This window comes from Anarrhichthys ocellatus, unplaced genomic scaffold (assembly GCF_004355925.1).
Source record: "Anarrhichthys ocellatus isolate YVR2014 unplaced genomic scaffold, GSC_Weel_1.0 scaffold19, whole genome shotgun sequence".
Lineage (NCBI taxonomy): Eukaryota > Metazoa > Chordata > Actinopteri > Perciformes > Anarhichadidae > Anarrhichthys > Anarrhichthys ocellatus.
The window spans coordinates 6,669,807-6,686,342 of record NW_022280049.1 but is presented as its reverse complement, the minus strand read 5'-3'; the positions used below and the strand labels follow the sequence as shown (position 1 = coordinate 6,686,342).

The 16,536-nt window shown below is 44.4% G+C and overlaps 1 protein-coding gene across 2 annotated transcripts in view; it reads left to right on the top strand.

Annotated features, from left to right (window-relative positions):
- The window catches only part of gabra4 (gamma-aminobutyric acid type A receptor subunit alpha4), an 18,474-nt gene extending 3,283 nt beyond the window's left edge, over positions 1 to 15,191 (top strand). Inside the window, exons 6-9 of one of the 2 annotated variants that reach the window (XM_031857912.1) lie at positions 2,978 to 3,121; positions 3,593 to 3,745; positions 7,321 to 7,577; positions 10,571 to 15,191. In XM_031857912.1, the coding sequence (XP_031713772.1) occupies positions 2,978 to 3,121; positions 3,593 to 3,745; positions 7,321 to 7,577; positions 10,571 to 11,104 (1,088 nt within the window). In that variant the 3' untranslated portion in view covers positions 11,105 to 15,191. Of the gene's footprint in view, positions 1 to 2,977; positions 3,122 to 3,592; positions 3,746 to 7,320; positions 7,578 to 10,567 lie in introns of both variants that reach the window. The other variant, XM_031857911.1, reaches the window with a different exon arrangement.
- The last annotated feature ends 1,345 nt before the right edge of the window (positions 15,192 to 16,536 follow it).

Genomic DNA, 16,536 nt, shown 5'->3' with positions numbered 1-16,536 from the left:
GTGTGTGTGTGTGTGTGTGTGTGTGTGTGTGTGTGTGTGTGTGTGTGCGTGTGTGTACTACTGAAAAAGGAAGTATAACACAGGCCTGAGAGTGTGAAATGTATCCGCTGCTTGACCTCTGACCTCTCTACAGATTCTAACAAAACAGTCATGCAAGTTTTCATTCTCATACGGGAGAGACGTGCAAAACATGGCGTCCACGGAGTGTGAAAAGACATCTAATCGTGTTGCTGCTACTGCGCGTGGTGTCATATTTTTTCATCTGTGAGTCATTAACGCCGTTTTCCGCTTTGTGTCTGAGTCCTTATTGTTGTAGCTGTAAACAAATAAACCCTGCCGCTGAGAAGCCTCGACGCTGCATTTTGCGTGCCCCCAAAAAGACCCCAAAAAGATTATGAAAGGAATAGTCTGACTTATATGCTAGACTCTATCTGCTAGATGTCTGTACAGTGAATATGAAGCTAAGCTCTGCGTAAAGACTGGAAACAGCTCGTCAGCTCCGTCCAAAATCTGTCTTCATTTGTTTGTACACAAACTAAAGTGTAAAAAAAAGGTTTTCATGGTCAATTTTTACAGGATTTATTTATATTCACAAATGACACATGCAGCACCTTTTAATTAAAGTTGTTTAAGAGTTGTTGGAGGCGTTACATCCAAAGTTTGTCCTGCCTTGGTGTGACAAAAAGCCCCATCACCTGACCGTTTGTGAAACGAAGCGGCCTCTCTCCGTGGTGAAAAGAGCGCTGCGATGCTGAGACACAAAGAATGCTAATACTAATAATGAATATTTCATTGTTCACTGGGAACAATGGAGGCCTGGCTCAGCACCAGTGTTTATAGTGGGCCCACTGGTCAGCAGAAACGACTTATCTGAAATAAAAGGAGTTTCTCGGCTCCCGTCTTATCGGAGAAGAGCAGCGATTGTGAAGATTACATCTGCAGGAGAAAGGAAAAGACAACGAGTCTGCCTTTACACTCACAATTACCCAGTGTGGTGACATTGCAGAGGACAAATTCACACTTCTCAGTTATTGTCATCTGCGCCCCCCTCCCCCTCTCACCATCCTGCTCTGCTGCTGCTAGCCTCCAGTCAGGAGGAAGCGACCATGGAATCTGATGCGGCCTGAAGCGAAGGAAAGGTCAGAGTCCCTTCCTCTGCCTCAGGATAGCGCAGACCTATGTAGCTATTTTCCATAGCTGAAGTGTGTGCGTCTGTGTGTGTGCCTTCATTACTCTTTCTTTCTTTCTTTGTTTCTTTCTCTCTCTCCGTCTCCCTTTTTCTGTTTCTCCATCTGGACTTGCGTGGCGTTCCACTCCATGACACACCAGAGTCATTTCGTTTTGGCAGCACAGTTGGTATCCTGCCGATGCCGAGTCCCATAGGGAGTGGCAGGCAGAGACTGCTGCCGTTTAGACCGGCCAACCTGGCCATGGATACATACAGCAACAAAATGAAAATACTTGTTAGGATTTAAAGTATCCTTAAGTCAGACACAGTGGAGAATGTATCTGTCAGCGTGACGCATGAGTGAGTGAATAAATGACAGATGCGACCTCTAACAAACTTTGACTCCAACCACATTGGATGTCGTCATGAGTTTGTCTCAGCAGATGTCAGATGTAAGACGGTCATCGTCCTCGTCAAACAACCTGTGATACGATTTTGTTTTTTGTTGCAGAATATTAAATGAATCCCTCTAGAGCTTGAATAGAAGTAAAGGGTCATTCTGCCTCAAAGGGCTGGTAGCCCTAACAGATGAATTAGTCAGCGGAGAGCTTTAGTATCCTGTGATGCTGCTTCAGAGGCTTTCCACCCTGCCATGGCTACACTTGTCTGAGAAACAATGAATATCAAATTAAACAGCAGGCAGTTGTTTTTTAAGTGAAAAAGCTCTGATAAACTGTACGCTGTACACTACCGCAAACAAAAAGCGGTCTTTCACCAAGGGGACCGCTGTTTACGTGTGACGTAAACGTATATTAATGTGTCAGGTTACTTCCGTACTTAAGTAACCTGACACCTGCAAAGTTATTTAAACCCAAACCACGGTCTTTTCCAAAACCTAACCAAGCATTTTTGTTGCCTGAACCTAATCAAGTGTTTCCCAATATTTTCCTAAACCTAAACAACTAGCTATGTTTGCCCCGTACCTAACTAAGCTGTTTCCTATGAAGACGGAAGTTTACTTTGAAAAGACCGCATGGAACAAGTCAAGTGTTGACACGTGTTGCTGGCTTTGGTCTGCTAATGCATTCTCCATAACAACAATGTTAAAAGACATAAAATGTCTACAGTAATAGGGCCATCTCGTTTCCAAGGGGTTAACCCCGAGTAGTCGACTATTCAACGATTCGATCTAAGGAGCCAGATTCAACAGCCAATCTCACAGTGGACTCGTCGCAGTGATCGGACAAATGTGTAACGTAACAAAGGATCATTCATAAATACCAACAGGGCTATTTCCAAGAACAGGCCCTTACCTAAACTCAGCTGGGGGGGGGGGGGGGGGCGTGTAGAAACAGCTGTTCTCTCTCTCGTTGACAGTCCCTTCACTTCCCTGTCGTTTCCCTTTTGTCTGTGGATTGCAACAACACGGAAAATAGAATTAGGACAGAAAGTTATATTTACAACAACGAAAAGCAAGCAGGATAAGAAACCTTGTCTTTCTGTCTATCGATCGCCGCTCAAAAAGCTGCTCAAAAAGCTTCAGTCACACGACTATCACGAACACAGGTTATGAATGACTTCACGGCCAATCAGGAAACATGAACTCATCAACCTGTTGGGTGTCAAGAAGTCCTACAAATGTATCTATATTGACAATACAGGTATATACACACACTAGCTTTGTAAAATCATATCGAGTTCACAGCATACCAACACATCACATACATATTTATTTACCGCACTACACTGTTCACAACTCAGTCAGTGACTCACATCAGGGCTGGGGGGGGCTTTGCTGTCTGCCCACAGATGCCTATCCTAAAACAGAGATGATCTACACGTGGACCAAAGGGCCTCAGCATTCAGTGGAGGTCCCCCCTGAGTCCTCCAGCCTCGTTCAGTATGATCTCATCGGCCAGACGGTCTCCAGCGAAACCATTAAATCCATCACAGGTGAGACTCGCTCGTCCTCCTGCCATTTTGACTTACCAAGCTAAATGGCTCTTCTACAGATTCATTACAAAAGATATTTTATTGAAAGAAAAGATGTTTGCATGGATTATACTGTGTCAAACCTGGTAGACTTTGCCAGGTCTGCGGACAAATACTGTCGAAATGCAACACACTGCATTGGACCGCGATCAGCAGACGGTACCAGCCTCTTTAAATCAAACCCTGTCAGCATCATGTGTCGAGGCACTTTCAGATAAATAAATACTGAAGGATCCCAAAAAAGATTTTAGCAGCAGGAAGTTGGCTGCCACGCGTCCGTCCGGGTGAAAATGGACGGGGTCGCTAAAATGCAGAGGAGCACGAAAAACAAAAAAGCCACCACATAGAATAAAAGATGACATCTGTCTGAAGCTAAGTGAAATCTTGGAATTCTTTGTTAATGAAACTAATTCACTTCTGTTGATCCTCCAGGTGAATATGTGGTGATGACGGTCTACTTTCACTTGAAACGTAAAATGGGCTACTTCATGATTCAGACGTATATCCCCTGCATCATGACAGTGATCCTCTCCCAAGTGTCGTTCTGGATAAATAAGGAATCGGTCCCGGCCCGCACGGTCTTCGGTATGTAGACCTCGCACATCCCCCGTCCTGTTTGTTACATGATGCCTGCTGCATGTGTGTCTCTCCACTCTGCTCCACAAGGTGATGTTACAGCGAGAGGTGATTATTAGGAATATAAAGAACTGCTGTGTTTTTTGTTTTGTTCTTCTACTCAAGATTGCCTCGTGCAAGGCTATATTCACTGCTGTTGGTTTTAAGACTGGTTTGAGACGCTAGAATAAACAGCTGACAGCATTAGGAAAAAAACATTTTGATGCATCTTCTAAGCAAAGACGCCTCAAGCAAAGAATGCAGGTTTACAAAAACGGTTTTGGCTCTCATATCCTGATACAAAATCTTCTCTAGTAATATAAATACCCCTCTAAATGGGTTTAAACTCTTGTAAAACCTTGATGGCGAATGATGCCCTGTGAGAGTATTTAAAGTAGTTGTTATAGGCAAGATGCCCCAGGAGGAAATCTTAAATTTAAGTGTCTGCATAAAGAATACCCAATAAAGAGCAGTTAATACAAAAAAAAGGCCTGTTTAGGTTTATATTTATAGGGTTAAGGGTATTTCTGTTGCAGTGTTACTCAGTACTATCGTTACAGTTAAAATCAGTTAAAACTACACATCGCATATGAAAAGTGTGATGTTGTTACATTATCTGGCATTTCATCACATTCTAGCCATCATTTCTACATCATCAGTAGCTTTCGGTTTTTCACTTAACCCAGTTTGCTCTCCACGGCTCCCCTGTTACAACGTTTGGGTCGCTGTCCTAGAATAGACTGATTAGTGTGTGTCGATGGAGAGGCAGGGCGACAGACAGAGCTGCTAAAACCAGAGCGGTGTTGCTGACTGGTGCTGGTTTGCTATTAAGGGACGTCTCAGTCTGGTAATTTGTCGACCACGTTCCTCCACTTACGTTGATTGGAAAGTCACTCAATGATAATGGCACGGACACTCGTCCGCCATTTCACAAGTAGTTCTGGTAGATTATCTGTTTGGAGCATTGTTTTCAAGAGGTAATTGTAACTTGGGTAATGGGAGGGAAGAAAAACGTGAGTGAATAATGATTCTTGGAGCCGCTTTGTGACATGCCAGCTGTTATCCAGCTGTTAATGTTAATAATGCCAGCAGTGTGTTCCAACAGGAAAGTGGTCTGTTAGTGAAATATAGTCTCTACTAGTCGCAACAGCAGCTCTGGTGGTGTTTTCATTTTGTCTGTGTGTGTGTATGTGTGTGTGTCATCATGGCTACCTGTGATCCTGAAGAGGTTTTGAGCACTTCGTCACACCTGTACCAGATGCAATCACGAAACTTTACAGGTGTGTAGTTGAGATCAAGATGAAGGCCGACGTGAAGATGGGTGTAGTCTGAACAAGGGTGTCGGGGGGGTTGAAAGTGGTGAAGGGGCCCCTGACCCCATTTGGCATCTCAAGATTGTCTCTAGTTCATGATGGTTTTGTTTCTTTCAGTGAAAATGCACCACTTTTTTAATAAGATATGTTTATAAGTAATGGCTCAATTAATGGTTCATACAGTAATTGTTAACTAATGCTTTATAGATCAGTTATATGAAATGAATGAGGACAACGCTGGAGCTGCTAGGTTTTGAAAAATCCCTGCCTGTTTGAACTGTCCACTTGCATTCTGGGAAAGGCTCTGTTGAGGATCTGCTCTAAAATCCACAATGCGACACATTCACACCACAAGCTCCAATTATTGGCTTGTAATATCTTTATAAAGCATTAGTGAATGATTTACAAACCAACCAAGAATTAGTTACAACTTACAAAGTCTTTATAGATTGTGCCTTTTTGTAATCCTCAGTACAGGTATATCATGGATGACGAAATAAGTCAATTGATCAAATCACTTGAGGTAACTTATCAGACTTCACACTGCTTCCTGTTGTTCCACATCAGGCTCCATGCAACATTTTTCACATGTACAGTTTGTGCTGCCCTACACCTGTAGACTGACTCTGGTGCGTAACGTTGGAACACTTCCCCTTTAATTATAATAACGGGCCTGTTTTTGGCTGGCAGTGGCATTTAGTCAAACTGTGACAGCACACTGAATCACTAATGGTGACCCAACAACCAACCCCCATCAATAATGGTTTTGCTGCTGGTGACACACACACACACACACTGCAGTGTCACCTGTATCCATTCAGTGTGCATTTGACACGGTGGGTGTTTCTGTTGACAGTGCAGTTTGTGTTTTGAGTCCGAGTCGGCTAAGCAGAAACAACCCAGTGTGACCCTCAGTAGAAATGTCTCTCGGTGTCGTGGAGTGCAATAAAGCACTTGGGGATCAATGCCGCTCTCCTGCGGTGACCAATGTATCTGACAGTCCGGCTGCACAGCCCCCCCTCCTCCCCGCCACAGCAGCACAACTGTTGTTGCATCAGTCGAGCCTCTGAGGCAGCAGATTTCTGCCATTGTCCGCTGTGTTTTGAATGTGCGTGCTGCGGCGGTGGGTGAGGTTGGGATGGGAAGGGAAGGGGAGGAGGGTGGACGGTGTTTGGATTTCTCCTCTTCCTGCTTGGGTGACTTAACCACGGCGTCCTGCTAGGAGCACGGGAGAGGCAGTTTGTCAGGAAACTGGTCCTTTTCACGGAGTCTGACATGTTGCGCCGCCATGTTTCTGCCATGTAGCTCTAGTGAGTTAACATTGTTATGGTACCTTAAGGCCACCGTAGGTTGAGGAGGAGTGATTGTATTCAGTTGGTTGCAATCTGCAATCTCACCACGAGATACACTAAAGGATGAAAAAACTGCAGGAACAGAGAGACAGGGTTAAAGCACTGAAACAACACTTGGGAGAAAACTCTGAATTATCTTCAAACAGCACGGCCAAGAACTACTAGCTACCACGTGAGCTGTAAACAACGATCTGGCAAAGAGTGGATGAAGAACCGGGGTAGATATACTGTTGGGTTGATGAGTTGATGGAGTGCAGCTGGTTTGACTGGGCAGGTGAGGTGAGTTGTAATTAGGAAGCTGGGAGGAGACCAGGTCGAAGCCCTGCCCATAAGATACACACACGGGACAAGCAGGAGGCACGGCCTGGCCGTGCCAAACTTGTAATTTTGGGGAGTTATGTAACTATTTTGGCCAACAAAAACTGACCTGCCAGAGCCTTGTTGTCACAGTGAGGTCGCCAAGGAAACCTCATTATATCAGATGCAGAAGTAGTGATCGGCTGGATAAAGAGCTGTTTATATAAATTTAATATATGTATTCCCCAAAATCTGGAACTGTTTATTTTAGAGGAAAAAAGGTGGTGTGATATCTTTTGATACACATCAAACTTGTAGTTTTTACAGCTTGTGTTGCTGCCCCCTAGTGACCAAGAAATTCACGAAGGTGTAAATACTGCGGTTCTCTTTGTAAATGTCTCCCATATCAGAGAGCCAAATATCTTATGGTGTTTAATGCAGTGCATGCTGATCTGTGGGGAAAAGATATTTGGTCTTAATCTTAAATTACAATATTTTGACTTCCAACACAGATCATGTGTCCGCTATCACTCATGTACGGGCTCATATGTTTGATATTCTCTCGTTTCTGTTACCACTGAAGGCATCACCACTGTCCTCACCATGACGACACTCAGCATCAGCGCCCGCCACTCCCTTCCCAAGGTCTCCTACGCCACCGCCATGGACTGGTTCATCGCCGTCTGCTTCGCCTTCGTCTTCTCCGCCCTCATCGAGTTCGCCGCCGTGAACTACTTCACCAACGCGCAGATCGAGCGCGCCAAGAAGAAGCCGGCCAAATGTCCCCCGGTGCCCCAAACCACGCCTGTCAAGGTCAAGGACACGGAGGAAGCGCTGCAGGTGATTTTTTTCGCTTCCCTCAAAGTGGCCGTGGCGAATAGTCTGATAGCACTTAACTTCGAGTAGCACTTACACAGCGTGTCCCATATTATGTGCTTACTGTATCTGGCCTTTAGCCTAGACTTTTGAGCGGGCCAGGAGTGGGCCCGCCTGAGGACCGTCAGCTGTGCTCCTGCTCATAGAGCAGAGAGGATTTGAGCTGTAGAGGAAACGGGAGAAATCTGATCCCAGGATGTGAGTTTAGATCACCGGAACCTGTATCTGATCGTTTCTTAGCACCGCAAATCTGAACATACTGTACTTAAATCCCACACTAGACTAACACACAAAACCACTCTTTTATGGTCATTCACTCTTTTTTTTAGCTTTCTCCACCCACAAATGATGTTTGATTATGTGGGAAATTGCAACAATTTCTCCGGGGCTGCCAGCGTTCCTGGAAAAGGTCAAAACATGAATTCTATCTACCTGATTACACATATGATTGCTCTGTCCACCACAGCTCGACATGTTGAAACAGCGTGCTTGTGAAACGTGGTGAATGAGGTGGACTTTAAAATGATGCACTTAAAGGGATAGCTTGGGTGTTTTTGAAGTGGGGTTGTATGAGGTCCTTATCTATTGTCAGTGTATTACAGTAGACAGGAGTACCAGCACGGGAGCAACGCAATCTACTGCTGTGGACGCGTAAAATACGCTATATTTAGAATATTTTCTTTACCTTGCAGTCACACAGCCCTTTCCGACGGGAAACCGAAGGTGTTATCTTTACCAGCGACTCCTGTGTTATGCGAGGCAAAAATTAATTTTGTCAAAGGAGTCTTCTGGCTTTGAAGAGAGCATAGATACCATCTTCTGTTCCCCAACGGAAAGGGCTGACTGACGGCAAGGTAATGTGGGGAATATATTCAAAATATAGCAAACACTTAAACTGACATTGGTCTTTTTTTTAGATGGGCCATTCTTTTAGGTGTCCAAAAAAATACGTTTAGCTGATGCCCCACACCCCCCCCCCCCCCATCCACAGCAGTACATTGCTTTGCTCTTGTGCTGGTACTTCTATCAGTATCTCCAAACTGGGGGTGTGCCAACCACCATCTACTGGATGTAAATCCAAACTGGCCCTTTAAAATATTCCCCGCAACCCCAAAAATCAACCTGGACTAATTTAGCTTTTATCCAGTCTTCAATTTGGCAGCTCTTTATTTGACTCTGATTTAAAGCAGACAGACAAACATGTGAAAATGAGAAGAAAGAAAAACCCAACAGCATCTGAAACAGCTTCCCAGCACAGATCTTTACAGCAGATCGAGGTGTTTCTCAATGACGGTGTGTTTGCTTTGGAACCCTCGTTTTGAAATTCCACACGAATACATTGCCATAATCTCTCATTTCTGCACCACTAGTTGAGACAAATCACATTGACACCATGGCAGCTGACATATGGATTGGATCAGAATTCATGAATATGCCATGCCGCTATTTCAGAGCTCCCAGTCAGATATGATGAACGTGTTACAAATCGCTGTTCGAGTAGCTGTAGCAACGTATTTATGGTGCTGCACGAACACTGTTTTGACACGTGGATGTGAAAAGAAAAGCAGAAGTGCACATTTCTTAGACTTCCATGTTCTTCCCAAAGAACATTGAATATATAGGCCCACTGTGAACCGATCACTGGAGCTGACATAACCCAGCAATGCATATGTCAGTTTTACACTCACTACTTTAAGTTGCCCCCTCCAGTTCAAATCCCAGTGTGGCGTAATCACGCCTGAATGCGGTGTAGTGACAACAGCGCTTCACTGGATTAGTAGGTTGCCACGGCAACGGGTACATCTGTATAGGTTTCAGAAAGGCTCCGGAGGAAAGAATTAATACTCTGTTCCTGGAGAGCAGGTCCTGTTGGCGTCAACCACAGGGCTTGGCGTGAGGGGCCCTTGACAAGGCCCTGGATTGACGGTTCCAGGCCCCTGGCCCTTGACCTCCACTGTGACGGAAAAGCAAACACACACACACACATACACGGGACACAATAACACCCTTTCATTTTCAGGGGCTGGGGGGGGATAATTCCTGCAAACGCCTCAGAACCAGCATCACACTCTCCCTGCTTGACAACATCGACTCTCAAAGGATAAGCTCCTTTGACGCTACATGGCATTACCGCCCCGATGAAGTGCTACCTACTTTCTGTCTTAAGCTTGTGTGAAATGAGTGAAATCCTCGGTAAGTGACATCCGTGTATCGTCCGCTTCCAGATGAAGGCCATCTGGGTCAGGGGGACGACAATCAGACAATCGGATCAATATGTCGAGGTTTACGTCGCGTGCTACGCTTTTTCGGAGAGGGGGGGGGAAGTGAGCTTTACAGTACCTCAAAACGCCTTAAAACATGAGGCCGACAGGAGGAATGTGATTATTCCTCAAACTGTTTTCTCTCAAAAGATGCTCCACAATTCAACAAAACAACAGACCAGAACTTTAACTTGAAATGCACAACACTATCACTTAGTAAAAACCAATATGAATCAGTTTGGCAAACGTTTTGGTCTTATATTTTAATATCTTTCTACCTTAACAGAGTCCGACCAATAACATGTTCCAATACCAACATAGCTGTTATTAGATAATATTGGCTGGTCAATTTGTTGGTCAAGTTCTACTGTCGAACATTAGCAGGAGCGGGTTGCACCAACTGGTCTTTACTAAGCCTGGTGCTAAATGCTAAGTCGGTCTTTGTTAAGACCAGTCTTTAGAATGGACGTTGAGTTGGTTGCACCAACCAAACTTAAGCCTAGTCTTAACTACACCCAGTTTTGGCCTTGAGCTGTCGCTTTTTCCCCACGTAGTATTTGCGTTATGTGGGAAACAGTTCGTAAAAATGTATTGCAAAATAGTGCAAATTATTCGCACGTAAAGAACGCCCCCGGTGTGTAAAGGTCTTAAGACGTAGATATATCCTTACTGGTTTTTTTCTCTCTTTTTCAGCAGAATCCCGACAGCAACGGTAACCTTAGAAAGCGGATGAATTATATCTCCCACCAAGAGACCAGCCGTCACCAGAGAACCATGTCCACCACCAACATTTCGGGCGTCCGTCGAGCGAGAGCGCTGCGACCTTTGGCCGGCGGGGTCAACGGCAGCTCCTCCACCCTCTCGCGCTCCAGCCCCAAGTCCGAGAGCCTGCTCAGCGTGGCCTCCTCCTCTGCCCAGCTGGTAAAGAGTGCGCCGCAGGCTGCGGCGTCCACGCCGGACGTGATGGCAGCGACGCCGTGCAAGCAGAACGCCAGCTCCTCGTCCCTGCAGCATCTGCTGGGGCCCAAGTTGGAGCGCATCCAGATGATGGGGAACAAGCTGGAGCTGAAGCAGACGCCGTGCTCGCAGCCCACCACCGCCGGCATGGGAGGAACCAGCAAAATTGACAAGTATGCACGGATCCTGTTCCCAGTGTCCTTCGGGGCTTTCAACATGGTCTACTGGGTGGTTTACCTATCAAAGGACACGATGGTGGCTAAAGGTGGCTAGGCTCTGCTCCGGTGACGAGCGTGAAGACTCTTTTCTTTCAACAGATGGGAAGCAAACAAGGATTATGGGAGTTTGCAATAAAAAAAGAAGAAAACTGTTGTTCTTGCCAAACAGATGAACAAAATGTGCTCGCCAAGCACTTCCATATCCCAGAGAACATATTTATTTTCTTCTTCCTAAGGTCCTCGAAACAGCAAGCATGGGAGCAAATCACCAATTTAGAAATATCTGACTCGACATAAAGAAGAACACCTGCACACTGGAAGATGCCAGTGTCCTCTTTGTATCGTGCTACGTCTGACTGTTAAAAGGTCTGCATCGGCTTCAACTGCCTCATGATCCCTTTTGGCCTGCAGTCGAGATAAAGCATGGGATTTTTTCATTTTCCTATTTTTGTACCCTGCACCTGGCAAGAGGTTCGGATGCGTGCACCGCCGTCCTGGAATGAACTGCACCGCCGCTATGTAAATATATGAATTTATTAGGATAAAACGGATTTATATTTAATGATTACAGTGTACTTCCATTTGAATATTAAGACATGTTGCTTTTGGTGCCAGCACGCTAGATGATGCAAAGTTGAATTGTTTGAAGGAACAACGGGTCCGTGCGTATGATCTTGGATTTTCAATTTAAGTCCTGAATGCAGACCAGATGACGGTCAAAAAATGGATTAACTAATCTAGAGATATTGAAATATCAAAGATGAGATTCGGGGATCAGTTGAGTAGAAAGTAGAAAAAGCAAGTTATTCATTTGTGCATCGGTAGGAGTTAAGCTTCTTTCCTGCCACAATTGGTTACCAAATGGCAGACTAGGATTGTGCAAGTGATTAAAATACGGTCATGAATAAAGAGGAAAGGAAAGCAAAGCTATTAGTTAGCAGATCACTGCAGCAATAAAACGGTGAGTCGGCCGTTTAGCGACCTTGTTGGCTTGTACAATAAAGGAATATGACTGTACTGTTCAACAGCTGCTCCTCCAGGGTCGAGACTCAGGAGCTGACCGCTGTCATCCACCGTCTTAGATTGTGTCTAACAGATGGGACCGGCTTTAGGTTTAGCTGTAACGCACTAACGTACATCTTTCACTGCATCTCTGGCCGTTAATCTTGGGAAATTTCATGAGGTCTAGGAAGCAGAGCCCAAGCAGCGTTATTATTATTATTATTATTATTATTATTAATATAAAGCTGCAGGGGAAGCCCATCACACTACATGTTCAAAGGTTGAGCAATGGAATGGCTGCCTTTTTTCGTTAAAAGCCTAAAGTAGAACAGCCCCTGTGGAGTTTTATTATTCAATCATTCATTCGGCTACTGGTAATTGTGGCAGCTAAGGTAGGGTAATGGGATTTACTGTAGCTACACTACTTTACCAGCAAGAGAAAAACCCTAATAAAAGAGTGCAGCGCTGCCTCCGGCTCTGCTCTCTCTGTTTAGATCATGTTAAAGACATCATTTCGGTAAATCCTTTTGCTGAGAGTTAGATGAGAACACCGATACCACTCATATCTCTACACTAAATATAAGACTACAGTCACTTAGCTTAGCATAAGACTGGAAACGGGGGAAACAGACAGCCTGGTTCCATCCAAAGTCCAGCCACAACACCTTTAAAGGTGCACTATATGATATTCAAAGAAGTGATATAACAACTACTGTCTATGTAAAGATATAGTGCAGTAATGTCTACCTGAGCAGAGAATGAAGTCACTCTCCCTCTGTGTGTTGTTATCCGAGTTTTAAGCTTGAGTTGACGTAGCCGGGCCTGCAGCGCACGCTTTTAGTGCATGTTCCTGCATGCTAGCGCGCCCTGCTGGCTAGAAAACTGCGTTCATAAGGCAGTGACGGATGCAGAAGTGTAGCCCTCACCCTCCCAGTTCGCTCTGCTCTTGCGCTTTTGCCGGAGTTTGCGCCGTTAACACCATTAGCTCGAGCCACTGGCTCAGCGGTCGCCATGTTGAGAGGCAATAGAAATGCTCCCATGCTCGTATTTAGCACCTTTCAAGCTCACGAAATGAACTTCTCCAATTTGACTCCATAAAGTCAGCTATAGGAGGCTCGCAGTTTCCCCTCGTTTACAGTCTTTATGCTAAGCTAAGCTAACTGGCTGCTTGCTGTAGCTTCATATTTAGCATACAGACAGATGAGAGTGGCATCGATGTTCTTATATATAGCGCCCGACAAAAAGAGCAAATGAGCCCATTCACAACATGAACTTATTGTTTAACGATTTTATTCATCAAAATTCTGTTGATTTCCGTGGACACAAAATACGTCCCATTTCTACCCTCCTAGTAATAGCGCAGAAATCCTTAAACCAACAAAAGAAAGTCACTGAAAATAGCCTCCTGTGTGATCAGGACCTTGCGCAGTTTCGCCCTCCGGTGACCTTCAGGGGTCATGATGAAGGAGACGGCTGATAATTGAATCTCTGAATGTGTGAAGGACGTTATTATCAAAATATCACAAACATGACGTCGGACAGATTGTCCTCTCTGCTGTCCCCTCTCACTGTTCTGTCACTGACCGGTAGAGGTGAAGCAGGGGGTGTGTTGTCATTGAGTCCTTTCTCTGGACAGAGACACGTTTCAGTCATCACTTGAGTGCAAATAACAGGTCTCCTCATTTCATCAGGAACAGAGCTTTTGAAGCATTAGAAGATAATTAACAAGATGTTAGTCCCCAGTATATATTTAGATGAAGGAATCACAAAAAAAGAAAATCTTGCTCGACAAGTAGAATATATTTCCTCGTGGCTTTGATTTATTATTCCTCGGAGACCGTTTGGGGGAGCTGAAGGTTAAACAGTCCGTGTATGAGCTCAGCTCCTCTGCACACCTGCAGACAGAGATGTCTGGTTGCCTGGTTTCTTGCTCTAATAGCCACATCATCCACACAGTCACGGTTGTTGGCCCTCGTCGATCGGTTAGTCTAACAGGAGTTATGATGCGGCAACACAAACGCGCGGGGGCCGATGGACAGATCAAGATGCCCGCCGCCACTCACCTCTCCCAAACGCAGTCGTGTGTGAAATTGATTTTGCTGTTATTGCCTCCCTGTTGGCCCACCCCACCCCCCTCTCTCGCTCTCCCTCTCGCAAAATGTGCACAAAATACATCTCCTCGTTAAAGAATACACAGAACACCCATGTACTAATGAGGAGCCTGTCAACGACAGATTGATGTTTTTGTGGTGTGACTCTGCTGCTCCAAATGTGTGCATGATTGATGGAGCTGCCAACGCCAGGTTGTTGAGGGGTTGTTTTTTTCTCTCTTTCTCCCTTCTGTCAAACATGCTGTTCTAGATGACAGACAGACGAGGCTCCACACGTTTGCGCCTTGCCATTTTGAAAGGCTGACACGGTGCAGGTCTGTGGAAAGTTCAATCACAACCTGAGACCGAGCCCTCAATTCATCATTGTCATTTCAGCTGTTGTAATAGTTCAAGAGCATCAAAATAGCTTTATTTTTTCAAAAAAAAACGTTTTAAATTGAAAGCCATAGAGTGCAGCTGTCTGGGTAAAATGGGGCTATCCATTGTAGTATTGGAGCACTTTTGAAGTAAATCATGGCGTAACGCTCCCTCTAGTGGTTCGACTTTTAACACAATGCTTTTGGAGGACAGGCTCTTTTGAAACAGTTGAACGCCACATTAGAGAGAGATCTCTCCTGCTTTCTGCCAGTCAGGTATATTAATTACCTTGTAATGAGGGTTTAATTCAAGCATCTGCTCGTCTTGTATGGCTGGCTGACTGACCAGCACAACCGTTTTTGCATTGCATTCCTCACGATTGGGTCCGCTGGAAAGCTGGATTGTTTTATAACAGTTAAGCAAAAATAAAGCAGAGAATGGAAGGCGTCCACTACCTGACCCTGTCTACTTCATCTATTCACACTGGCAAAGGTGTGTTCAGAATATCAAAACAGACCACTGAGAGGACATTTTCAGTTGTATTTTAGTTTCTTCTTCATTTTTTAAATCGAGGTTCGAAAGTCTGTTTCGCTTTGTTTAAATTCTGTGTTTCCTGCTGACGGAGCAAAGCCTCCGTTATGTTTTCAACCTATGTCATTTACAGACACAACATGTACTGAAGTTGAGGGTGATCTGACTCACCTTGTTTAATATATAAATATACAGTTCATCCTCATTACAGAGTGACTTTGAAACCTGTGTATTTGTATAATTCAGTACTGTGAGTGACATTAAGACAGTGGTATAATATTCATGCCCATACACTTTAAATTCCAGTCAATATGAATATGAATCCAATAATGTCAGAAATAAAAAATGAACCTAACTAAATGAAAATACATCAAGTGTTGTTTTTTGCGCTGTAGTTTCTCTTTTCAAAACTTCATCTTCAGCGTGAGAACAGAAGACAGTATCAACCTGAACTATTATGTAGAGAGTCAAACTGAGTGTGACTTTCAGGTCAGGGGGGGGATCATCTGTTCACACACAAAAAAACATATGGCTGATGCCCGGTGGAGTGATGTGGGCACTGATCTCAGAGCAGACGTGTCAGACACAGAACAGAAAGCCCTCCGGTTCTAACTTCTTGAGCGAGGTGAACCACTAGAGGGAGCGACACTCTGTAATTTTTCTCATCAATCCAAACGATCACAATCAAATTGCTCTCAGTACACTCATACGGTCTGATTTTGCACTTGTGTTAGTGTCTAATTTCACAGTTTTTAAAAGCAAAAGATCTATGTGGATAGCGTTTTTATTGCGTTAAACTCGAGCTCTGACAGTGGGGGATTCACGGTCTCCGGCTAAATGAGGAATGGTTTCATTTCACGAGACACCCTCAAGAGATTAGCACAGTAACAATGTTATTATTCTCATCACTCATTTGTCTTCATAAATGACAATCCCTCAGGCCAAATCTTGCCCCTTGGGGGTTGGGGGCGGGGGTCACTCATGTAGAGTTTCTGGGTTTTCTTGGTGTAAACACAGAAGCTTTAGCAAAGAAAACGGACAGAAATGGGCTTCAACTTTATTCCCAAATATGGTCATACTTTAACATGTACTGTATCATGGTGTTTTGGACTCTACCAAGTGTCTATAACCTATTGGGAGTGTCTCCATGTTGTGTCTTTAATTAAGAGACACGCAGTATGGTTATATGTTCTGCTTACAGATTGTGCAATGAAGGTTTCGTCCCATCGTTTCATCATATTTCTACTGATGTTACTTTTTGTGTCCGATGCCACATGTGTCACATGTAAAAGTTTTTTGTTTTTTTTTAGTTCACTGTGATCTTTTTAAGATATTCTTCTTTTCACGCAGCTTGCGTATCTGAATGGTTTCATGTGCAATAAGACCTCACTTAACCCAGTTATGGGAATACCACGGGTAGTTAATAGGATAATACATTCTAATTTGAATTACAATCATCTTCTTATTTCTGCTGGTGTTTGTTTGC